We start from the raw sequence: 26,947 nt of genomic DNA, 5'->3' as shown, positions 1-26,947 counted from the left end.
TAGCCCTCCTTTTCTCAGTTTTCTAAGGGATTTGCTGCTCCCTTGTTAACTTCTGCAAAAAGCTAAATAAACAGTCTTGGCAGAATGCTGGTAAGCAGACATTTAAAAACAATGGTAGGGAGGTTCCAAAAAAAGTAGGAACCCCCCCATTATATGAAGGGTCTTGTCCTGAATGTGATCCATCTAGGTTACAGAAGTTAATGGGGGGTTCTTTTTTCTCTTGTTTTACATCAGATGCAATGTAAAAGGTAATAAAAGCTGTTCTCCTCCCCCCTATGTTAGAAGGATTTTTTCAAGAATGTTTCTGATGCCAAAGAAAGATTCTCTGGGACCAGTTTTGTTTCTTTCCTGTCTGAACCAATGTGTGATAGTGCCCAAGTTCAGAATGCTTTCAATTCACAACCTGTTACCCCTTCTTCCACATTTGAATTTCTTAGTGACCTTATATTTAAAAGATGCATATCATCACATTCTTTTTCATCCAGATTTCAGGTGTTTTTTAAGGTTTTGTGTGTCTGGATCACTTTATCAGATTTCTGCCTTAACTCTTTCAGCTATCCACTGCTCCAAGAGTGTTCACAAAGCATCTAGCTCTTGTGATAGCCCACTGCAGACTGCAGGGTTTCCACCTTTTTCTGTATTTAGATGACTTGTGTATCACTGCAGATATGTTCAGAGTGGCAGTAATCTCTCTTTTGGGTAAAGAATCTCCTACACAGGCTGAGATCTGAAGAGAACATTCAGAAATCTTTTCTGTATCTTTCTCACATGATTGTTTTTCTGGGGTACTTGCTGGACACCTCAGTACAAAGAGCTTGTCTTCCACGGGAAAAATAAACCTGTTGTTAGATCTATTTCTGGGTTTTTCACTCCAACTTCAGTCCAAGGATTCTGGGTCTCATGGCACCCATGATTCTCATGATACCCCTTGCAAGACTCTACATGAGAACAGTACAGTGGGATCTGAAATCTTTGTGGTCTTTACTTCAACACCCATTGACTTTTAAAATTCCAGTCTTGGGATTTGTAAAAAAGGGAGATCATGTGTGAAGACATTACATTTTCAGAATCCAAGTCTTCCATTCTCCCTCTTGCCCAGTGCAGTCACTGCAAATGCCTCGGACTTTGTTTGGGGGGAAGTATCAATGGGCAAAATCTTGCTGGGTCTTTGGAACAAAAAAACCTGACCAAAATACAGATAATGCTGTTAATTCACTGAATCATCTGTGGTCCCCTGACCTCTTCAAGTGTGTACAGACAACTCCACAGTGATGTGGTACATAAACAAGCAAGGGAGGAACCAGATCTTACCCCCTGTGCAGACAAGCCATGTTAACATGGGGTATAGCTTTACAGCAGAGGCTCACTTAACAGGCATCTTGTATCCCATCATAACAATATTGTGTGTTAGACACCATTGCTTGTCTAACATCACAAATTTCCATATCTTAGCACTATCTAATTCTACTCCCTAACCTTCAGTTCCACCATAGGAGACCTCTGTATAACCTGTTCCTCCAACCATAAAAGCTGTCCTAATACAGGCCCGGACAACATGGGTATGCAATTTCCAAATGTCTCCATAGCCAGCTTGGTAAATAAGAGCATACTGAGACAATGTAGGAATTGTCTCATGTTCACAGACAGCCTTTTAATCCTTAAAGAAACTAACAGTATGTGAGAGCTGTACATACAACATTTCCTTGGAGGCAAAAATCTTGCTTACAAACAAGTTTGTCAAGAAAATAGTTTAAACAAAACCAAACAGCTCACACAGCAAGTCCAAAATTATATCCAAAAGCACAGGACCCGAAGCCAAAAGTTAGGAACACAGATTTTAATAAATCACAATACAATAATAAATCCAAGTGCTTTCACCCAGCTCCTGCCAGGCTTTTTCAATGAATGAATAGAAACCATAGTGTCATTCTCGTTTATATAACAAGTTGATTAATCACCTGACTAATAAATTGAATTCAATTAATTAAAATTCAAATGTTTCAATTAAAACCATAAAAATATCAAAATGCAATATGTGCATATGTAAACATTGATATAGCAGCAATTTCACAATATTAAGTGTTATAGCAAAACATAAATTAAAATCGATGCTATAATATCAGATAATGATATAATATAATGTGTAAGCAACATAATGCTCATTCAAAGCTTTGCTTTTCTGAGCTTCAGAGCACATCCTATGTTAATACTGTCATTTAACCCCGGAGAGCTAGTGGCATCTAATCTCAACTGCCAAAAAAGCTCACGAAACTCTAAACGAGTCTCCCAGCTCCCCCATCTTACCTCTGGGGTGATTTGTTCTAGCACCATAAACTTTAAGTTCATTTTCTCACAATTTTTAGAGTGTTTAAAGAATACATTGGACTCCTTATTCTAGAAATGTCGTAGAAGTGCTCATATGCTCTTTTCCTTAAAGATCTCTCCGTTTTACCAACGTAAAAACTTAAACAATAGGTGCAAACTCCTAAGTATACCACCCCCTTGGTTCCACAATTGTAGTGCTTGTTGGTTCTCACTGTAAAATTTCTATGTGGTAAATGAAAAATAGTGTGGTTTAACATGGCAAAACATTGATTGCAACTACCACATTTATATGTACCCCACTTCATTTTATTGTTAATGTTACATTTCCCCTTTTTTTCAAAAAGCTCCTTTAAATTAATACCCCTCTTTCTAATAAAATGTGGCTGCTTCGGAAATAATTGTTTCATTTCCTCATTGACCCCCAAAATGGGTCAGTATTTAAGAATGATGGATTCCACCTTATGTGAATTACTAGAAAAAGTGTGCAAAAATTTATTTCCAGTCTCAATGTCTTTCTTGAGTTCACTTTTCTCTTGTAATTTGCCTAATCCCAATAGTGCTGGATATTTGGACTCCCTGTTTCTAAAAATTTTCTGGGTAATAGCATCAATCAAAGATTCGGGGTAGTCTTTCTCTAAAAATAATTTTGTAATAGTCTCAGCTTCCAGGCTAAAGCTTTCCAGTGAGCTACATATTCTTGAAGCTCTAATGAGCTGCCCTTTAATAATAGCCTTTTTTTGATAAAAAGGATGCCCACTGCTGAAATGTAAATAAGAATTAGAAAACGTGGGCTTCCTATATATTCTTGAATGGAATCTGAAATTAGTATAATCCTTTGAGAGGGTAATATCCAAATAATTCAATTCATTTAAATCAATGGAGTAGGTAAATTTCAAAAAATCTGTGCTAAAGTTAATGTATTCCATAAATCCCTTAAAATCATCTTCTGTACCTTCCCATAAAATACATATATCATCTAAAAACCTTCTGTAAAATTTAATAAACCTATTCCAGGGAATCCGCAACACAAACTTTTGTTCCCAATGGTAGAGCACAAGATTAGCATACATTGTAGTGCAAGGACTCCCCATAGCAACACCCTTTCTTTGTCTGAAAAATTCACCATTAAATAACATAAAGTTGTTGTCCAATATTATTTCCATGAATTCCATCACTAAATTAATTGTTCTACTGTCAAGACTTGATTGAGTGTCCAAAATTTTTCCTAACCATTCCAGTCCTGTACTGTGTGGGATGCTGGGGAATAATTCTGCTACATCTATGGTTACCATAAGCATATGCGTAGTAAACTAAGTTTGATCTATACTTCTCAAACAATCCCAAGAATCCTTACAGATGTGTTCAATAGTAGATACATATTTTTTTAAGTTTAGCATCAATAAATTTAGCTAAAGGTTCCGTAATGCCCCCCGCACTAGCCACAATCTGTCTAAATTTAAGGGGAATCCAATCCCTTATGTGTCTTCAGAATTCCGAAGATAACCGGAACCTTGGGCTTGTCCACTAAAAGAAAATTGTAAAGACTCTTATTAATTACCCCTTGCAATAAATGGTCAAACAGATGAAAACTAATCTTAGAATATGCAATGTTAATTTCATTTTTTGATACAATTTCATAATGCTCAGCATCCTGCAACATTTCATGTAAATAAGCATCATAATCAACTTCATGCATTAATACAACCCCCCCTCCCTTGTCTGGTTTCATAATCCTGCAGCCTTCTTTTTTCAACAAGTCAATCAGCTCTAGTTCTGCTTGCACTAAATTGCTAAAACCAGCTTTGTGTGTCTTACCTTGCATTTCCCTTATCTCTTTTTCTGCCAATTCTGAAAATACATTTTAAACAGGATGGACCGGAGGGTTAAATGTGCTTGACCTAATAAGAGTGGAATCATTTTTAGGTTTCCCCTTGAAAAATAACTGAAGGTTCATTTGTCGAATAAACAATTTCAAATCCAAAATTGCTTCTACTGTATTAGATACCTTTGAGGGGACAAAATGTAAGCCTTTCGTAAAAAGACTAAAAAAAGCCTGTGTAGGGATCAAATCTGTATAATTAAAAATAGAAAAATTATCTCTCCTAAAAATAATTTGTCTGTTAGTGTGCAATTCTGTTACTAAGGGAGTTAGTTCTTCATCTATACTCAGTTGCGATGGCCTGTCCATGCCAATTGCTGCTGTCTCAATACCCTCCCCCCTCTGTTGGGGGGATGTTGAAAATCCTGAACCTAGTTCTTCCTACCTCTTTCAGCAAGCCTCTCGCTTCTTGTGGGTGGTTCTGTAACATTGTTAATATAATTATTACTTCTAGATACCTGTTCTACCTTATTAGGATCCGTATTTGTGGTATCCTGCATCCATCTACCCCTGCTTGGATTAGGGTAGGCCTTACCATCCCTATAATCTAACAAATCCCTTTCTAACTTCTTAATTTTACGATTTAAAATTTTGTTACAGAACTGATCCACTTCAACAAACGCATTTTCATAATCTCTTTTAACACTGTAAAAACTTCTATCATTAACAACTTTATCATTTAAAACATTTAAATCTTTGAGCAACATTTCAGTTTGGTTCTCATACTCTAAGATCATTAAATTTAACATTTCAAGCCCAGCATTATCAAAAATTGCACATAATTTATCATAAAAAACTGTTCCAGGCTGGGCATTGTTAGGGAATTTATAGAAACGCAATCCTTTCGGAATGCGTTTCACACGAATACATTCCCTTAAATAGTCAATCTCTAGCTGCTTGTTTTTTAATGTATACAACTTGTCTTTAAAGATGTTAAAACTTCCTTCAACCCCCTTCGTTGAAGGAATTGGTCACAGTACCTTGCTGAAAAAAGAAATGCTTTCCAGTCCACGCATTAAAGCTAAAGTCCTTCTTTCCCTTCTCTAAACCAGCTCCTTGCACTTTTTCAGGTTTTCCTAAACCTGCTGCAACAGTACTACCACGATTCATGTTATCAGCAGCCTCCCCATTTAAAATAAAACCGGTAGCTCCTCCAGAACACTCGTTGCGCTTATTGCGTGTTTCCGTTACAAGAAGTTGATTGCACGGTAACCCAGAATCACCGTCTTGGTTTCTTGCATTAATGGAATTCGATAACTGAGTAAGAAGAGTCATCATCTGGTTGAATTCAGCTCTAGTAACCGAGCTGTCATCCGTAGCCTCCTTAAAAGTTTGTCAAGAACACACACACTGCATCCACTACACATAATGTCCACCACACAAATAGACTGTCTTATGCTGAGGGATTAAAAAGCAATCTTCCCAAACTTCAGACCTCCTTAGCCTACAAACAACAGCACCTATCCTCACCAATCTCTAAAGCACATACCAAAACCAACACCAAAGACCCTCAGCTACACCTACACCCAACAGACCCCCAAGAATGAAGCCTATAAGGTAAGGAACCACTTTAGCCAGGACTCTTGTCATAGGGACTCCATTGTACAACACACAGATGCCCCACTCACCAGACTAGACAAGAAGAAGATAAAGGTTAGTTGCTTATCTGAAGCCAGGATCTGACAGGTTACGCATACATTTAAGTCAGTGCAGCACAAGTGCCAGTTTGATTATATCATAGTTCATGTAAGTATAAATGACCTGAGACATACCTCACTGGACTATATGAGATTATGGATCTCAATGAATATATGCCTCAGACAGGTACGTTCTTTGCATTGAGTAGCATTTTACCTTCACCAAGGATGATGCCATAGTATGAACAAAAAGTGATTGACTGTAACAGTTGGCTTAGTTTCTGCTGTCATTCCAAGGGGATTCAATATTTGTCAGCATGGGAGGACATGGTTAACGGATCACATTGCCTTGCCAAGGGTGCTCTGCACCTGTCCCCCCATGCCTTCCGGATATTGGTTAAAACTTTATTCACCGCCTTAGAATTTTTTTAGGCAATGCCATATTAACAAAATTACCAGTTTAGCAAATAAAACCCAAAAGTGCCTAAAAGTGTTACTGCTCAATGGCAGGAGCCTTAACAGGAAGCTCCACACCCTACAAGCTCTCCTCACTCTGGAGAATATAGACATATGTGCCATTACCGAGACATGGTTTAAAGACGCAGAAAGTACTCCAGCAGTGTAAGGCCTCAGTGCCTTCTACACATTTAGGCCATTAGCAGCACAGACAGGGACTAAAGGTGGAGGTGTCATGATGTACATTAGCAACAAGTCTACCTCTTTGTTGGTTAAACAGGATGATATCCTGGAGTTCATCCACATGTAAATCACCATAGATAAAGTCTCTTATCATATCCTAGCAAGCTATAAGGAACCATCTATCCCCCAAGTATCCCATAACTTATACCTAGCCCTGCTGGAGGCATTCATCATTCAACCAAATACCCTACTCATGGAAGACTTCAACTACCCCTGTATAGACTGGGAAACAGGCACTGCCTCCAGCTTGCAGACACGTTTCATAGACTTCATTAACACAAATACCTTTGACCAGATAGTGCATGCTCCAGCTAGATGTTTAAACATACTGGGCATAGTACTTACCAATATGGGAGAGTGTTGCACTCCCCCCATGTCAAATCCTCACTGTTGAAGTCTGATCACAAAGCTGTCTCCTTTGAAATAAAAGTTATCTTGGAAAACCCAGCAAAACCTGCAACACTAATGAACTCTTCTAAAGCAAACGACATTCTGTTAAGCAAGAGTTTGTCAAAACTCAGTGCCCCTCTAAACCCTGGTTCATAGCAGCCTATATGAAATTGTTCAGAGAAACCCTGTACAACCATGTAAATGGCTGCATAGAGGCAGCTGTACCTGCCAGAAAAATGCCAAAAAGTAAACTACACTGGTGGAATCCTAACCTTAAAAGGGCATGTAACAAAAGGGAAAAAAACATGACCAAAATCAGATAGAACAACTGTAATAATCACAAGAGCTCACTCATTAAATTAAACAGGAAACTAGGAGTACTAATTAAAGGCAACCAATTCTACAATTAAGAGGTCAAGATAGTCTTGCATTCTAAAGACAACCACAAGGCCTTCTACAGCTATGTCTAAAACCTTAAAGGTAACACACAGCACCACCTCCACCAAGCAGAATGGCATAGTGAATCTGCTGGTTGACAAATTCAGCTCTAACTCCACCCCTGCCCCCTCCCTGACTCCCCCCATAAAAACCCTAGAAGCATAACCCCCCAACTTTTAGCTGAGCAGATCATGGTGGCATTTTCTAAGGCCAAAAACACAGCCTGAGTGGGCCCAGGCAGCATTTGTTTCCTAGATAGCTTGAGACATGACCTATACCAGTTGAGTCAGTTTTCGACTGCAGCCTTAAAACAGTCTATGTCCCATGTGAATGGAGTACTGCAACAGTTATCCCTCTTCACATGGGTGGACCATCAACCAATCCTGGAAACTACAGACCCATTATTCTGACTAGTCTAATATGCAAAGCCGTGGAACAAACTGTCATGGAATTGATCAACAAAGACAATGGCAACCTACAGACACTGGACCCATCCCAGTTTGGATTTTTTAAAGGAGGGTCATTCCTACTTTTTTCTGATAGAGGACGACAGTGAACATTTCCTAACACACACACACACACACACACACACACACACACACACACACACACACTCACTCACTAAACCTTTATCAACTAACTAACATACTCCAAATAGATGCCCATGTTACATGGGGACAAAGTTGGGTTGAGTTGTGTAGCTGGGCTTTTAAAAGCCCTGGTGGTCATTAACCTAGTATATACCTGTGTGAGCAGGATTAGGGCAGACACTCATGAATGGAAATGAATCAGGGGATCTTTCAAATTTTTAGACATCTGTGGGGAAAACTTTAAGTTAGATCTTTTTGCCTGTTCTCTAAATAATCAACTGGAAAATTCTGCTCCAGGACTCCATGCAGGAAGGCCTGGAAGATGGATCATTTTCTTTTTCTTGGACAGAAATGTTCCTGTATGCTTTTCTATCTTTTCCACTGATTTCCTGGGTACTTCTGAAGATTCAGAAGGATTCCCCAAAGATCGTTGTGGTGACTTTCTTCTGGTCCAGGAAACATTGGTTCTCTCTTCTTCTAGAAGTGGCCAGGGGTAATTACCACATGCTTCCTCAAAGACTGGATTTATTCACACAAGATCAGGGGTGTTTGATACATCCGTATCCCAAATATCTACAAATGACTGCCTGAATGGTAGGGATTTAATACTGTTTAGGCATTTTTTTTTTCCTGAGGGCGTGCAGCAGTTATTAATGGAGGCAAGAAAGCCTGCTACTAGACAGTCTTTCCGTTAGGAAATGGAAAAGTTTTTTCTAGGTAGTACAAACAAAAAAGCCAGCATCCTTTCAGGCTAGTGTTTCTCTAGATTTACAGGTTAATTTGTCAGCCATTTCAGCATGTCTGCCCATGGATCCCCTCTTTAAATACAATGTCATGTGAAATTTTTTTGAAAGGGGTTTTGCATAATAACCCTCACAGAAAACTGGTGGCTCCTCCTTGAGATCTTAATTTTGTGTTAGAAAACCAAACACTTGCTCCATTTGAACCAATTATTCAGGCTGACTTGAGGTTCTTGACATGGAAAACAGACAACTCATTCCTCTTAACTTCTACAAGAAGACTGTCTCAGTTGTAAGTCTTATGGTAGGTCAGCAAAGATGAGCTTTCTGTGAGAACAAATCCTTCATTGATGCCTAAAGTGGTAACAAAAAGTACTTTGAGCAAAGATATTCATCTCCCTATCTTCTTTCCAGAACCTAAAAATGAGGCAGAAAGGATTCTTCATACTCTGGATGTCCACAGACAACTCGCATACTATCTTGATAGAAGTAAAACATCCAGACTATCTGATTAATTATTAATTTCTTATGAAGGTAAGAAAAAAAGTACAACCAGTATCAAAACACTATTTATTTATTTATTTATCCATTCATTCATTCATTTATTGGCATTTGTTTACTGGGAAAGTCTGACTACACAGTACCCTCTTTTAGCAGATGGCTCCATTATACAGGCAACGTGGACATCATTGCATTGTTTCATCATTTAGAGTCTGATTCATTCATGAGCAACAGTTCCATTATTCAGACATCATTGACATCAGATATTATAAAAGTTGCATGGGTTGTATATGAATACATTTTTTAAATACTGGGAGTTATATGCAGTGAAGTTTCATTAGTATGCACAGATTGTCAGGCTTTATGTAAGAGTATTTGTTATTATAAAAACTTGTTCAAAATCTAGGATATAGGAAGTTAAGGAGTTAGATTAGCGCAAAGAAAGGAAGGAGGGGAGGGGAGGCACAAGGTAGATAAGATTGAAGAGGGTATAGTTGTGATAATAGTACATAAACTTTGTGCAGCAGAGAGTTATACCACAAACTGAAACAGCTGTATTAGTACCAGTTTAATGAGGGGAGGTGCAGGTGCATTGCCATTCATCTAAGTGGTGTTGCTTTAGTTGACATTTAAAGTCTTTCAGGTTGCAGACTTTCCTTAAGTGGAGTGGGATGGTATTCAGCTATTAGCAATGCAGTGTAAATAGTGTGAATATCCTGCTCTGTTATTAGGTTTAGTTTTGGAAAATAATTTGTCAATGGAGCATCGTGGTCTCATAGTGGTATAAGAATGAATGATGGATTTAAGAGATGGGAATTTGTACAGGGTTGTGCAGTACTTTAAAGGTTGTAATGAATTGTGAGTACAATAGAAAATTAGTTTGAGCCAATTTAATTGTTTTAGAGACAGGCAATTATATGATCCTTACTGTTTGTTGGTTGAAAATGTGACTACTTTTTTGTAGCACTGTTGTAGTTTGATAGAGATGAGTTGAGATTGGTTAGGGTAGGAAAGGCATATAATAGGGTGGGGAATAGAAAGGAAGTGGCTATTTTTTTGTCTAGCAGAGTCAGTAAGGTAGTGTTGACTCTATAGAGGCAGCCTGGCTTTTGGTGTGTCATATTTATGGCTTGCTGAAGGTAGTGATTAAATTTCATGTAGTCATTTATAATCACACCTAGTAGTTTAGTGTGGGATACCAGTTCTATATTGGTTTTGTTGGATATATATTAAAGGTAGTTTTTTTGGGAGGAGAGAGATGGGTGTCAAAAGTAGCATTGTGCAGGTTCTTAGGTAAATTCTAGGCTATCGGACCATTACAAGCCTAGCCAATAACCAGGGGTGTCTGATTATATAAGAAGGTAATAGGAGAAATCATCTTGCCATTTCATTGCTTGGGACCTATTAGTGAGGTAACTAAGAAATCAGTTAAGTGTGGAGGGTAATAGCCGATAGGAAGAGTGTTTAGTTAGTAGAATTTGATGATTTACTGAGTCATATGTCTTGGATATATCCAGAAAGGGTCTATATTATAACAGTGAACACTTTAAATAACACATTCTGTATAATCGACCCTAAAATGTCGAAATGGCAAAATGTCAAAAACACGGAACAGCGATTTTTTTTTTCCCAGGAGAAAAAAAATCACTGCTCCATTAAAAAAACAAACAAAAAAAAAAAACAAATGCAGAATAAAGTGGGGGGCTATGCTCCCAACCCTTTTTTGGGGGGGGGCTGCACTCCCTACCCCCCTACTTAAATATACCAACTCCGAGATTGCACCATAGTGGAGGAAATGGCAAAGTTCCAAAAATGGACCACTGTTCCGTGCATTCATGATTTTGCTGTTTCGAACAAAAAGGTTCGATTAAACAGCATTCGCTGATTTAAAAGGGAAACTCCAGAAATAGGTCTGAGATTAGAAGACCTGAATTTCTCTTGTGATTTGTTATATCTGTGAACCTTAAAATTGCAGTGGTTGTACTGTGATTGAGTCTGAAACCATGCTGTGAGGGATAAAGGAGGTTATGAGAAGTATTATATGTTGTAAACTGAGCGTGAATACATCTTTCCAAGATTTTGGTTAAGGGTGACAGAATGGCAGTTGGTCTGTAGTCTGTGAGCTTGGTTGATGACCCACCATTTTGAAGGGTATTATATAGGATTTTTACCATAAAGTGGAGATGTATTTTTCTTGACTAGAGTGGTTCATTTAAATCAAGACAGGATTATGCAAAGCTGTCTGCAGCGAATTAGAGATTTACAGGTGAAAGTTGGTCAGGGACAGTGGTTCTAGCCATAAGAGAGCATCACTATTTCTTAATTGTAGATGTTTGCACTGGAGTGAGTCTGAAGGTCTGTAGTGGCTTCAGTGACTGAGGTGGGATGGCTGAATTTCTAGTCATTCTGTTTTGTAGGGGAGAGGTTACTGTGTTGATAAAATGTGATTTAAACTGTGAAGCAATGCTTTGGAAGTTATTGGTTGAGGATGGGCTAGGTTGGGTTAGTTTTCAAAGATTGATCAAAGTATATCTGAATTTCCAGTTTTTTTTTTTTTTTATGAAGAATTTTGGTGCTGCTTATCATAAGCTTTTTTTGTGCTGTTTTATGCATTGTTTTCTATGGTTCCTTGACTGCCTGTATTGTCACAGGAATCTTTGAGACTTGGTTTGTAGCCATCACTTCCAGGCTTTATCTCTGAGGTACATGAGCTGCTTTTTTTTTTAGTTAACCAAGGGGTGGTTGTTTTTTAACTCTTTTGGTTCTTAATGGTGCTTGCTGTGTTAGGGTATTTAGAAATATTATATTAAATGTGTCTAATGCTTCATCAAGGGGGAGAGTTTTAAGTGGAGCCCAGATGATCTGAAGTAGGCTGGAAGTAAAAGTTTCTTTATTGAAGGTATTTATTTATTATTTTATTTGTCTTCATTGACTGGGAAAAACCTGACTAGGCAGAACCGTTTGCAGAGGAGGCTCACAGAGAAAAGCTGCACTTTAAAGTTACACATGATGTACATTTATAATTGTAGAGTAAAAACATTAACATGTTAGCTTATTTACATGATTTTTAAATATTTTTAAATATTTCTTACATGAGCATAACATTAACACAATAAAGAGAAATCAGCACAAATTGGCTAATTATTGAATAGAGAAATAACATACAGTAACAATTAATGCATTTATAACATGAAGGCTGCAGGGAAAAGATCAAACTTGGGTGTTTTTGAGTTTAGTAATAATTTACAGACAGATCAGTAGAGTGTAGCTTACAAAAATGATAAGAGAGTTAACGTTAGTGAGGTTTCGGACTGTGTTAGAGTGATGAACTTTGTGGGGCTGTTTGGGGTGTCTGATTATGTAGTTTAACCAGTGATTATTTAGTCTATCAGGTAGGGTGCCACTTGAGACAACATTGTTTGGGGTGGATGTAAGGATCCAGTGTATGATGGCCTTTATATGTGGCCTTCTTAATTCTAGTTGAGTCAAGTGAGAGAAGCCATATAGCTGAACTGAATTTGTTGGATTTTCTAGGGCTATCTTTTACCAATCTCTTGTTAATGTGTCTTATCAAGATGGCTTCCAGTCTTGTACTGGCAGAGATCCAGCGGAGGATCTCTTCCAGGATGGGAATGTTGTTACCAGGTGGTATGTATAGACCTATGATAGCTAGAAATTTGTGAGCATTCAGTTTGAGGAGTGAGATGAGAAGTTCAGCATTGTTGGACATGGATATAGTATCATGGTAAGTGGAGAGATCTAAAACATTTCTGCAGAAAATAGCAACTCCTGCTTTTTTGTTGTGTTTTCCTTGTCAAAGTCTTTCTAATAAGCTGATAGGAGTAATTCTGTATGTTTGATAATTGGCTTTAACCAGGTTTCTGTGGCTATGAAGAGATTCAGGAAGTAGTGGGATCTACAGGCATGAACTTCTGTGATTTTAGTATAGAGATTTCTTAGGTTGCTGTGTACCATTTCAACCCCTAGCTGGTTGGAAAGGTAACCTGTTGTTGTTTCAGGATGTTAGGGAGGTGGTTCGGTAGGTCTGGGGTTAGATGAGTTGGTCCGGGATTGGGATGTACATCACCTCTCAGTAGTATTACACAGTTAACAATGTAGCCATTGAAAAGCCACTTATATCTGGGCTTGAGTTTATAGACAGTTTTGGATAATAGTGGAGCATGTACTGCTTGTTTGTAGTTCAGAATTCTAATGTAATTAATGGTGAGAAGGCTGGAGGTAGTATTAGAGAAATGTGTTGTGGTATTCTGGTTTGTGTATTGTGTGGTAGGTGTAGGTAAGTAACAGTGGGAGAGAGACTTGTAATAGCTGGTTGAGAGAATGAGTAGAGTGATAAATGTTAGTGACAGAAGATGAAGTAGTGGGATTTAAAATGATGCATGGATAGGTGATACTGTGTGGTGGGAGGAGTTATAGGTAGTAGAGATTAATGGGAGAAGTAAATTAGAGTAAGATAATAGGATGGATAAGTAGGTATAGAGAAATACTGATATGAATGAGGTTGAATTTATATGGCAAGGAGTCTGTTAACAGTGGAAAATAGGTATGGTAAAGTAGGGTAGAAAGGAAGAAGTACTGATTTAATTGTGTTTGGATTTAGAAGGATTAAGTTAAGGTAGAGGGATACAAGCTGTATAGAGAGATAAGCAGAAAGCTGTGAGATATTATAGAGGAAGAAATGTAAATCTGATTGTAGAATATGAGAGAAGATTGCAGGAATGAACGGAAGAGGGGGTTTTGCTCAGGAGCTACAGAGGTAGATTTGAGGAGGGGTCTGAGTAGGAGAGGATATAGTACAAAGCAGTATGGGAGGGAGAATGGCAGTTGGGAATGATGCTAAATGTTAGATAAAAGTAGGAAAACGGAGGATGGAAACAGGAGTGTTTTTTGATAGTAGTAAAGTTGTTTGAGAAGGTATAGGGAGTGGTGTCACGCATGATAGATGTGTGTGAGAAGTATAATGATAGAGTAAGATGGGATGGAATTGGGGGTAGGGCAGCAAATTGAAGCAGTGTGTAGTGGGCTTCTTACCCTTAGGCTGTTTGTTGCAGAATCATTTTATGGTTGGTGCTCAAGAATTAGCAGTAGAGGCACAAAGTAGAGCAGGTTTTCTTACATTTACTGAATGTAGACAAGAAGCTAAGGATACACAGTAACTGGTGGCTTACACAGAGTAGCCTAATGGTCAAGTGACAGGACAGTGGCCAGTTTCATAAGTGGCCCTTATGGTGCAGGGACTACTCCTTTGGGGGAATGTCAGTTACTTTCCAGCACAGGACAGGAACATATCTGACTAGTTAAAATTAATATACAGCAAAACAACCATTTCCAAATGGTTGTCTCATGCTATTTCCATGTGTTACTTCCACATAATAAGTTAATTCCAGACAGGGTTAAGGCACATTCTAAGAGAACCTTAGCTTCTTCAGTGGCTTTTTGGAAATGAGTTGACAACTCTAGAAGCAACAAGTTGGTGTTCTACACTTTTGCATAACACTACAGAATGTACTTCTTTTTCAGGTCTAGAGAAGGCTTTGCTAGGACCATATTCCAGAGGATTCTGGATCCTTATCTTTCCTTCCTTCTCCTACTCTAAGCTTTGTTATTCTGTCAGTATAGCTTAAGCTACTGCAGTGGTGACTAAATGATGAACATGGAACATTTCTGTATGTCCACTTTAACAATAGATGTTTGAATGGATCACTACTACCCCCCCCTCCCCTATTTTTATATGATTTTTTTTTTGCTAGGGTGAGGATATTGATTTTTGTATACCATAGGATTGACCTCTTTCTCATGACTCTAGCCTCCCTTTTTTGGGTTTTGTGCCCAGACCACTAATTTTCTCCCTACCTATATCAAGCTTTCAGTGGTCTGTGTGCATGGGAGATGCCCTTAAACTTTGGAAGCTAGCCTGCTACTGTGTCCTAGGTAGGATATAACTATATAGCTTAGGCTGCTGCAGCAGTGATCTGTTTGAACATGTGTTGTTATTACATTTACTTACACAACTGGTGGAATGGGATGGAATTGGGGGGAGGGCAGGGAAGCAAAGCGAAGTAGAGTGTAGCATGGGCTTCTTACCTGTAAGCCATTTATTACAGCAAGCAATGGGTTTATGACTGGTGCTCAACAATTTGCAAAGAGAAAGGTATTAGGGAGTCTTTGGATGCCCTGCTGGCTCCATTACTGCTTCAGCCACTGGTGGGTGACTGCTTTGGCAAAAACTTGCTCCTCAAACCACTTATCTTTTCCTCCTGGAACCTCTTGTGTAGCTCATCGGGAAACCACTAAGGACTGACAGATTGCTACATCCTCTGAGGCTGTAGGGTCCCCTCACTGGGCAAGGGAGAACCACTCTTGTTAGTCTCTGAGAAAGGAGCAGGTGAAGGTTTACTACTTAGCAGCTGATTCCTGGACTAGTGTTCCTGACTTGGGTTGGTCCCTTTCCAGGGAATCTCCAGAGAAGAAAAAAACAGAAACTTACGAATGTTTCTATCCCTGTATCCTTAACTACGGACAGAGAAAATTTGCTGTGATTTACTAAGGGATTATTTTTTGCTGTTAATGTGTTCAATCCTGTTTCCTCACAACCTTGCAAGTGAAAAAGAAAAATATTTCTCCTGACAATATGACAGTGATTCCCAGACAGATGAGCATGGAGAAGAGGGGCAGAATGATTCTTCATGTAATTTTCCTTATGCTGATGATTCTGATTCTGAGGAAATTGTTTCTTCAGTTTTCCCTCCTGAAGCGTTATATATTTATTTAATTGCTTGTTTGTTTTTGTTTTCTGGGAAAGTCCAACTGGGAATTAAACCCCTTTTTCCATGGAGGCCCGGAGGGAAAAGCTCCATACAAAATTACAATGATTACTTACAATGACAATAACAAGTAAAGTATATAATACACATGAATGACAATGTGGGAAACACAGTAGGAATACAACTGTGAATACAATAGTAGTATACAAATGTGAGTACAAAAATAGCATAGAAATACTGCGGTGAGGGTGCTGCGGTAGCGTTGTCGCCTCACAGTTAGACGTTGCCCGTTTGATTCTCAGTTAGAGCGTCTTCTGTGTGGCGACATGCGTGAATGGGCATTCCTTCGTTGAAGGTTGTGCGTTAGGCCCGGCAAGCTAGCACGTCAAAATCTACTGCCAATCATTAGCGAAACGGAGTTTCGCTGTGGCGACCCCTAACTGGGAAAGGCCGAAAGAAACAAACTCTGATATAATACATAGAAGCAGATACAATCTGATAATATGCACACGAGTTTGCTCTTATGTAATATGTCATAGGCAACTGGTAAATTTGTGTATCTAATAATCAGAACAATTTAGGGGGTTCTTGGAATAGAGTTATATTTTTTCTGAGACTGTAAATAAAATGAGATTTATTTCAGTGGAAACAGAATGACATCCCTGTTTTCTAGCAAAAGTATTATGATTTCATTTCAAATGGATTTTCCACACCCTGCAGCCATTCCTCCTGTGTTGTCTGCCTTTGAGGATGTTTTCTTAACAGCTTGCAGTATGCCTGACAGTCTGCAACCTGCCCACCCAAAAATCTGATAGGTCACATAAAGCATCTCAGACAGATGCATTGTTGTATGCTAATCTCAAATTAGATCCTGCAGTTTATTTATCTAACCTTCTGCTTCTAAACATATTGTGAATGCTAACCCCATTCCCTCTGACAAGGATAGAAAAGCTTTTGACAGATTTGTGAAGAAAATTTATTATTCTGCTATATTAACTTTTAGAATTTTGAACTGCCTGGCTCACATTCTAATTTTTTTACTAGCCTCTGTTGAGAACAAAAGAAAATTAAACTGTTAATGTACCTTCTTCAAAGCTTAAAGCTTCTTTAAATTCTGTGCTTCTCAGGCAAACTACGCATTCCTTTTAAGTACTGTTATGACCCTGTTGATGCCACTGGTTCAATTATAAGATTTGCTTGGTTGCATTCTCAAAACTTATTAAAAGATGCTAAAGATGTTAAAGTTTAGGTTTTGAAATCTCCCCTAGAGAAAGATATGCTGAGTTCCGTAAAAGATTTGATGAAAGGGGAAATCAATTCAAGGGGTTACTCTGAATTTTCTTCCTATTCAAAGTTCAGTAAAAATATTTCTCCCTTTTCAGGATCCTTTTGTTGTATGCAGAGTAAGTGGTCTTAGCAAAGTTCTAACATGCAGAATTTCAAGAAGCAGTGGCAAGCAGGCTGAAAGAAGAAAGGGGGAGCCTTCCAGAACCGAGGACAAAGTCTGAATGAGTATTTGCTTCTCTAAGCCAAGGAGTGAATTTGCTCACACAAGGCAGTGGCTGTTTGATACACCCATATCAGAAGACACTGAAACTGACTGCTTGGATTTTAGTTTTGACACATTTTAGGCACCTTTTTTTCTGAAATGTGCAGCAGGTATTAGGGGAGGTGAAACTATACTACTAGAAAATCATATTTGTGCAAGTGGAAAAGATTGTCTAGTTGCGGTTGCCTCTGGTTCCAGGTTATGTGCGTGAATTGTTATCCTGTCTTATTTTCTATCAAGATTCATCTTGACCTTTTCTGCTTGTTTGGCCTTAGATTCCCTTTTCTTCCTATCTTCAACTCAAGCAATTTTTAAAGGGAGTTTTACATATCTTTCCACTTAGGAAAGAGGTGTCTCATTCTTGGGATATTAATTTTGGTCTTGAAAAAACTACTACTACTTCCATTTGCAGCAGCTGAGCAGGCTGACTTGAGGTTCTTAACTTAGAAAACTGTGCTACATATTGCTCTGATTTTTGCAAGAAGAGTGTCCGAGTTGCAAGCTGTTATGATGAGCCAACCATACCTCATTTTCCATAAGGACAGAGTTGCTTTGAGAACTAATCCTTCTTTTATGCCTAACACAATTTGCTTTTAGTCAGACTATTAATATTGCTGTGTTCTTCACAGAACCTAAAAACAAGGGGAAAAGAATATTGCATAGACTGGATGTCCACAGGCAGCTCAGGTACTACTTAGATAGAATAACTCCTACTTAACCCCCCCCCCAAAAAAAAAACTTTTTTTCACCCCTAAAACATTATCCCAAAGCAAAACTCTTCTCAAAATTTCTTCATTAAGTACTCTGATTGAATAGGTCCCTAACACCAAACTCTTAGGAGTCACTATTGATAACAAGGTGAAATTTGACCTGCACGTCTAAACTATTATTAAAAAAAAACACACCAAAAGCTCTGCCTGTTGTATAGAAGAAAACCCTATCTAGAGAAACCGTAGCTAAAGCTTACCTCCTAGTACCTACCCTGCTGTAAGCTTCCCCCTCTCTTTAGTAACCTACATACTTCCACTAAGACAAAAGCCGGAGCAAGGCTGCAATAAAATAGCTCACTTTACTACAAATCGCTCCTTTAGAACTAGCTACAGTTGAGTCCTTAGACAGCTAAACTGGACTGAACTCCCTCATCGCCTCCACTATAGTCAGCTAATACTCATGAATACTATAATATACTTCCCTGATAAGTATCCAACACTAAAAGGAATGCTTCAACTTTACCACCCTATGAAAGCTCTTCACTCTAAAGACAAACTCCTCCTTTCTGTTACTAAAGCCCAGAATGCATTGAGAGCTTCCTTATACTCGAACTCTAGCTACACTCTGAAATGCCCTCCCACTTGCTCTCAGCCTGAGAGAAAAACAGATGTGAGAGAAGATCTGTCAATATCCTTCCTAGCTGTATAGCTGTACATCTCCAGGATAAGTGTAACAACTCCACTTTCTTCCTCCTCCTCTTTTTGCTCTCCATTACTCTGTTACCAACTATCACTCTGATGTCACCCATTCCAACTTCCACCTCTGCCTCTCGTAACTCTTTTACCACTCTTTTCATTTATATCTCAACATTAAATCAACCTTTTGCTATCCACCCTTTGTAAATACCTCTATACTCTGTATTGTCATCTATCCTACTGCATAGTTATTTATCTAACTATATCTGTATAGAAATTAGTGTAAGAAGCCTTACTACTGTATGTGCAGTTACAAACCTATCTATTTTGACATTGTAAAGTTTAGTTTAATTGTATTCTGCCTGACATCGTTGATATTCTATAACTTAAAAGATTTTGATTGTAATGCCTGTATTGGAGCTTACCTGTGCTTAAAAGGGGCCTTTGTGCTCAGACAGACTGGTCAACAATGTAAAATAAACCAAACCCTTCAGGAAAGGTTAACAGCAGTTTGTCTGCTATAAAGGTAATAAAAAAGGACACCAAGTGTCAAAGCAGACAATTTCCAGATGGTTCTTATGCTAGTCACTTCCAGGCAGGGACAATGCCCATTCTACCAGGGCTTTGGCTTCTTCTGTGACTTTTGGGAAAAGAATGAACTCTAGAAATGTTTTAGAGGTAGCAACTTGGTAACTTGCATATACTTTCACAAAACATTACAAACTGGATTTCTTATCCAGATCTAGATCAAGCTCTGCTATGCCATTCTTCAGGGGCTCATGGTTTCTTGAATTCTGTCCTCCTTCCTCCTTTCTAATTATTCCTAAGCTATGGTAATATACCCAAATAGTTTAGGCTACTGCAGCAGTGATCTAAATTTTGAACATAGTACAGTTGTGTAAGTAAACTTACTATAACATTAGATGTTCTAATGGATCAGTGTTGCAGTAGCTGTCCCCTCTCCCCCTCCCCCCTTGCTTGCTGTTTTAAATGCATTGCCAGGCAGGGTGTGGATGTGTATACCCTTGTGTATATAGTTATATTTTTTGGTTTGAATGTTCCTTTTCCAACATATTTCCATTCAGATCTGTATGCCCCCTCCCTTTTTGGGACAAGAAAGCTCTGAAACTTTTGGTGTCCAAACTGCCTTTTTATATGCTTCTGCTCAAGCTGTTGTCAGTTTACGATTGCGGAAGGAGCCCTAAAACTTTGAAAGCTGGACAGTGGTCATATCATAGTCAGTAATATAACACAAATAGATTAGGCTACTGTCACATTGATCCATTAGAACATCTATTGTTATGTTAAGTTTATTTACACAGCTGTACTGTTTAACTGATCTCAGTCCGGACAGTGGAGCAATCTGCCCACCTTAACTCCCTTCTAAATTTAACCTCTGAAGATATCTGTGGGAACTCTGGAGGCCTGGCTTATACTCAGTGGTCCCTGTTAACATATTTTTTCTAGATATGTCTTATTTGGGGTTTCTTTCCTTGTAAATCACTGTTATTCAATCTGAAGTATCTTTCTCAGGATCTGGAATTCGTAGGACAGGGGAGGAGCTCAAGTTTACAAGTAGAAGTTTTTGCTAAGAAAAATGCTCCAGAGGTGACATGTCCTCCAGTTTCTAGTGTCCAGACAGAGAACAACTAAGTCTAACTTTCTGTTAATTACATAACTTAATGTTTTTTTTTTTTTTTTTACTGAAAATGGTGTCAGAATTGTTTTTTATTTTGTGTGTTCACCTCCCTGTTTTTGGGGTGCAGAATCCAAAGGAGAAATGGATTTAACACCTTTGGTGTGCATGCCTCATTCAGGTTTTATCTTAAGAAGATTCCTAAGTTTAAAAAGAAAAAGAATAGCCATTTGCCACCCTTCTTTCAGTAAAGGAGGGTCTGGTGGTTGCTTAGTAAATGCTCTACAAGTAGATTAGATTGCCTTTTGTATTGTGTTTTGCATCCAGGTGGCCAACAGCAATTGTCAAAAGTCATTCGACAGAGAACTTGGATACTTCTGATGTTTGCGCCAGGAATGTCATTTTAGATATGTATGCATTGACCACTTAGTCATAAGTCCACATCTCTATCAAATATTATAGCATAGACCATAACTCTGGGATGGGTCCCTATTATTTCATCAAATGGCCACATTGTGGAGTGGCATTTCTTCGGAAATGCAGTTCGTCAAACTGTTCTGACTGAGGTTGCATTATGGTATGGATCAAGAAATTTGTCCTTTCCCCACTGTAGTGCAGTCTCAGAGTTGGCATATATAATTAGCAGGGGGGGGGCCCTACATGGAAGGGATCTGTAAACAGCATCTCTGATGAAATGCCGTTTGACAATGTGGCTGTTTGATGAAATAATATAGACCTTTATTCCCAACTCAGTGTTGTATGATTTCAATTTCTAATCTTTCTTCTGTTGGTCTTGAAGGTCCATTCTCCTGGATGATATATTTTTAGTGCACAGTATTCTTCCCGTCAGTTATGCACAGGGCTGTCGATATCAACTGTAGCGGATATGTACTCACCACATCAACTGACATATGAGAGTTTATCTCTATATAGAATACTTACAGCCCTTCTATTGTACACCTGTATTGATGGTCCCTCTGTCTGTTGACTGGGAATAACATTTGCTATAAGTCAGGCAAGTATATATTTTGGGGCACTTGTATGTTTTTTTCCTCCATAAATGGAGGCTGTACCGAATAATACAGGGGCTGAACATGCAGTCTTAGCTTGGTTTGTCACACCATAGTATACAGTTGCAGAAAGTGCTCATGCCTGTGAGCAACTGAATAAAAAAAGAAAATAGCTGAGCTGGTGATTACAGGAGCAGAAATTCCAGTACTTGTCCACTGTTGAGGCCTCCTTCATAGATTTGTTGATCTAGTGAGTATAGAACTTTCATTTATGGTAAGATCTTTATATATTTTGTTCATTGTAATTTGTGGTGATTGTTTTGTGACACCAGTGAGCCCTAAGTAGTTTATGAGCTACTTACAGGTTCATAAGTGTGTACTAGGTAATGACCACCAGGGCCTTTATAAGTCTAAACATAAAGCCCTACCCAGTTGTATCTCTGTGTGTCAAAATCTCTGTGTGTCATTGGTGTTTATTAGGAAGGGGGTATGTTAGGAAGTTTCTAGAAGTTATTGGAGGGGGTATGTTGCTTGGGAATTGCTGTCTGCCTCTTTCTGCCAGAGACTTGGGGGCAGACCCAGAGTAAATGTACAATTTCCCATCCATTAGTCAAGATTATGCTTAAATAGGGCTAGGGCTAGACTCTACTTTACATGTATGCAGAGCCTGTTCCAGAGCAAGGGATCCTCTGAGACACATATCTGTCTTGCCAACGTTTCTTATTTATGTAGCAAAATGTAAATCACTTCATTGGATCTAGTGGTTCTTATGCTATTCATTTGTGGATGTGCAAAAGTTCCATCAGAGCTGGATCCAAGGATGCCTTGCATGCCAGGCATAGATTGCCTCACAGTAACCTGCAGGAGACTGAGTACAGAGATGGGACTTTAAGCCAGTCAGTATAGGACAGTGTGTTTATACCTTGGATTCTAATGGTAGGGAATCTTTGAAAGGCATTCCAGCTGTTGCATATGTTTGGTCAGATACATGCCATAAGGGGCATGTACCTGACCACATACATGCCAAAGAGGGTATTATACTCAACGATTGGTCTGATAAAGTTCAAAGGCCAGATTACTGTCTGCATATGTTCCAGAATTCCAGACTGCCACGTCAACTCTTAGGGGTGTCTTATTGATGGAGTAATTAGCTTGGGTGGCAATTTGCCCAAAAAGCACTGTAATATATTTCTTAGCATTGACTTTTAATCTTTGACATTGGCACCAATCATTTGTCTGTGGTAAATCACCTTGTAAGATGTTTGTGTCATTGAGGGAATCTGTGACCATTCCCAGTACGCAGCCGTCTGCGAACTTGGTCAGCCAAAGGCCCGTGACATTAGCCTTTACCTCCAAAAAGTAGATGCCAAATAGGAGCAGTCCCAGCACGGAGCCCTGTGGTAGCTTGCTGGTGATTGATCTCTGGAGTGGTCTCTCCAATCCTGACTTCCTGGGTCCTGTCTGTGAGCTATCTGGCAATCCATTCAGTTATGCAAGGGTTTATGCCCAGTTCGGTGAGTTTGTCAGCTATATCCATGTTTGTTATTGTATCAAATGCCGTAGCCAGGTCCAGGTAGGCAATCTGCACCGTTTTCCCCTCATCTGTTGCCTTGGTGACCTTCTCAAGGGAGTCCACCAGGTTTAGTAGGCATGGTCTTCCCTTGACAGAGCCGAACTGAGTTAGGTCTAGAGTCTGAAGGTTGCCTATGTTAATGTTTATTTCATGTACAACATTTGTTTAATGTATACTGTACATTTGTATGCCTTAGGGTCTGTATAATTATAGGAGGGGTTTATTCAAATCTACATTTTTCTGAATAAAGAGTAGGTATTTTGTTAAATGTGTTATTCTTGTTTTAATAATAAACATATGCTACTAATTTGTATATTTGGCTGTGTAGTTATACAGTTATACATGTATTCATTAGTTTTATACGTTTCTTTTTTTCTTATATGTAGGTCCATTGATAGTACTAAGACTGGTATTCTGAGTCATGGCCACTGTGGAAGAGAAATCAACATGGCATAATCCTCCGTTTTCATCAGAAAAGTATGAAATGATTGACAAAAGTGGAGATCATGAGAAAGAAGCAAAGAAAAACATTGCAGATGTTGATAACAATGGGAAGAATGGATGTTTACAGGGATCATGCGCACAAGCTTCTTTTACATCTCCTAAATGTAGTTTTATAAGTAGCTCAACATTAAACAGCAGTACAGATACTGCAGAATATGGAATCAGAGAGAAACCTGGATGTTCTCTGCATTATTTATTACAAGAAGTCTCTTCTAAAAGAAAAAACACTTGTAAAATCCCAAAGAACCAAAGCATTAACAAAAGTAAAATTGAGAACAATAAAAAAGTAGATGTAGATTCTTCACATCCCCAAAGGGCTGCCCATTCTTCAAGTCCAGAAAAGCTGATCCATGTTCCAGCAGAATCTCCATCAAATGAAGCTGTAGATGTACTATTTCAAAAGGAGGTATCTAAACCAGTATTAAAATCGGAGTTTCATTCCAGCAATATGCCTTCAGATTTAATTTTTAAAAGATTGTATTGCATTAAAAAGTTTGAAGGTACCAAGAAGTTTACAGTGATGCATGATACCAATGGTGATTCTGAAGATGGATATCACATGCCAACTGAAAATGTTTTGCATGGTTATGTGAGGTGTTTAGAAACCCAAGATGATATCAGGGAGTCTGATGTGGCTTTTCACTCACTAAAGTTTAATGATGAGATCAGCAGTGCTGCAGGGCCCAGAATACAATGTAACAAGGGTACTGCTGCCTTCATAGAACCAGATGAATCTGTCACTTTTGAAAATCCCATTAAAGTTCATCAGGTGCCACCTGCTTCACATGAGTTAAGTAAAGACATTTTTGTTCAGCTGATTGATGAAAATGGCAGTTACTCCACAGCCAAATATGAGCCAAGCGATGCTGATGACCCTGTTATAAAAATTAACTTAAAAGAAGATCAAGACTGTGGTAATATAGACATTCAGGAAGTTGTCATAGAGGATAAGCCTTTCCGATGTAAAGCTTGTGAGAAGACATTTAAAAGGGCTTGGGAGTTGTTTAGTCATGAGGTTGTCCATAATGAGGAGAGGCCTTATCAGTGTGACCTTTGTGATGCAACTTTCAAACGTCATTCAGATTACAAGAGCCATAAGCTGGTGCATACAGATGATCGTCCTTTCAAATGTGAAATATGCGGGAAGCCATTCAAGCGCTCCTCCAACCTGCAGGAACACCGACGTAGCCATACTGGTGAACGACCCTACCATTGTGCCTGTTGTGATAAAAATTTCAGAACTCCATATGAGCTTCAGAGACATATGCTCATTCATTGCACGGAGAAGCCTTTCAAATGCAGTGACTGTGGAAAGGACTTCCCTACTAGCACTTCTCTTGTTTTGCATCAACGACAGCACTGTGACGATAAACCACATGTCTGTGGTATTTGTGGAAAAAAGTTTACTTATGGGCACAGCCTCAAAGTTCATGTGAGGGTACATACTGGTGACAGACCTTTTGTGTGTCGAATTTGTGGAAAAGGATTTAAGCAGTCTAATGCTCTGGCATCACATGAACGTGTTCACACAGGTGAGCGGCCTTTTGATTGTAAAACTTGTGGGAAGGCTTTCAAACAGTCATCGTATCTAGTGATACATGAAAGATCCCATACAGGAGAGCGTCCGTACAAGTGTGAAATATGTGAGAAAGCTTTTGCACGCCCTTCTCTCTTGTTACAACATCACCGGGTGCATAGCGAAGAGAGACCATATAAGTGCCATTTTTGTGAAAAATGTTTTAAAGATCTTTCTTACTTGACAGTCCATGAGAAGGCACATAGAAAAGGATACCCATTGTAAATGCAGCTTGCTATAAAGAGTTGGCTCACCCCATAAACGTTTTGTCACATTACAGTGTTGACCATGACTGGTAATTTGACATTTTCAGTTACATTTGTTGTTAAAACTTGAAGCTGCTTTAATTTAATGGGATGGGTCATCCTTTGTGAGTACGTCAGGTGTATGTTTCGCGATTGTAGAATATTCCATATCTACAGCTACAGTCTCATTGGGAATGGAATGTTTAAAACTCTTATTGGATACTAAATTAAGCATACAGTTGCTGCTTTAACTGCCATGTGTTTTGTATGAACCGTTTTTGTTTAAAAGAATTTCACTGCATGTAAATTATTTGTATAAAAGATACAAAGTCATTTTTATGCTGAGAAAATTATGATACTAAGAAATGTGCAGAAAGCAAAGTCTCAAGTTCTGTTGTTTGAGGATTATTTGTCCTGGTAATGTAAATTATGTAAGCCGCCACCCATTTTCTAGGCCTTCACTACCCTCTAGACTACTTCATTTAACCACTTTTATTTGTAGTAAAATAAAATTGTGTATGTGCATGTGTGTGTGTATGTGTGTGTGTATATATATATATATATATATATATATATATATATATATATATATATATATATTTGTGTGTATGTGTATAGATATACTTGCACAAAAATTTTGTAGAATTCCTGTCTTTGGTTGTGGGTAGCATTTCTATGGGAAGATTAGATTGTTTAGAATTACAGGCTGAGATATTGTTTCTATAATAATTTTAGCACACATGATGATTGAATGTTTGCAGTGAAGAATAATTAGTGCCAGAATGTAGGAAAACTGAAAACATGTATCCATCTAAGCACAGTACTAGTTGTGGGATTTTTATGTTAAAGAACAGTAGTGATAGCCTAAAGTTAGCAGAAAGGTGAAACAAGCACCTTTCTTTTCTTTGCAAACATTGATGACAATCATAAAGGTTTTAAAAAGAATGAAAAGTAACTTTAAAATAGAAATCTGAACAGAGTCTGCTTGCATATATTAAAAGCTACACCCTTCTTCTAGAGTCTAGATCAAACTGTGGTGCCCAGAGGAACGTTTTTCTTTCTTTCATACTAAAAGAAGTAATTGCAATTTGAGTAGTTTCCTTTACAAACTAGGAAACATGGGAACTGTTCTCTTATTCATTTGTGGCTGTTTCGAGGTATTAAAAATAATGCCTTGCCAACTGTAGCTTCTGTATAAGCCATAGGTTTGAATTTTCTTTCTACAAAGAAAGGTGCAAATTTTTTTTTTAGAGATGGCCAAAGAATGACCTTGCCTAATGCATATGGTAGCTTCCACAATTATGTTTAAAGGAGATTAGTTAGAACTTCTTGGTGGGGGGGGGGGGGTACATTCAAAAAGACTGTTGCAGTAGCCAAGTTGGGTACAACTAAACCACCCAGCTTTCCATAGGTGTGTATCTGTATAAGCATTAGACACTAAACATAATTTACCCTACAGTGTTG

At 38.5% G+C, this 26,947-nt stretch overlaps 1 protein-coding gene across 2 annotated transcripts in view; it reads left to right on the top strand.

Annotated features, from left to right (window-relative positions):
• The window catches only part of LOC122807402 (zinc finger protein 70-like), a 319,715-nt gene extending 293,844 nt beyond the window's left edge, over positions 1 to 25,871 (top strand). For both annotated transcript variants that reach the window (XM_044078437.1, XM_044078436.1), the window contains exon 2: positions 23,545 to 25,871. In XM_044078437.1, coding sequence (XP_043934372.1) covers positions 23,580 to 25,463 — 1,884 coding nt within the window. In that variant the 5' untranslated portion in view covers positions 23,545 to 23,579 and the 3' untranslated portion in view covers positions 25,464 to 25,871. The remainder of the gene's footprint in view (positions 1 to 23,544) is intronic.
• The last annotated feature ends 1,076 nt before the right edge of the window (positions 25,872 to 26,947 follow it).

The sequence above is a fragment of the Protopterus annectens genome, chromosome 1.part1, assembly GCF_019279795.1.
Source record: "Protopterus annectens isolate FY-2018-M chromosome 1.part1, PAN1.0, whole genome shotgun sequence".
NCBI classification, from domain to species: domain Eukaryota; kingdom Metazoa; phylum Chordata; order Ceratodontiformes; family Protopteridae; genus Protopterus; species Protopterus annectens.
Note: the sequence above shows the minus strand (reverse complement) of the source record. Positions and strands in the feature narration are given on the sequence as shown.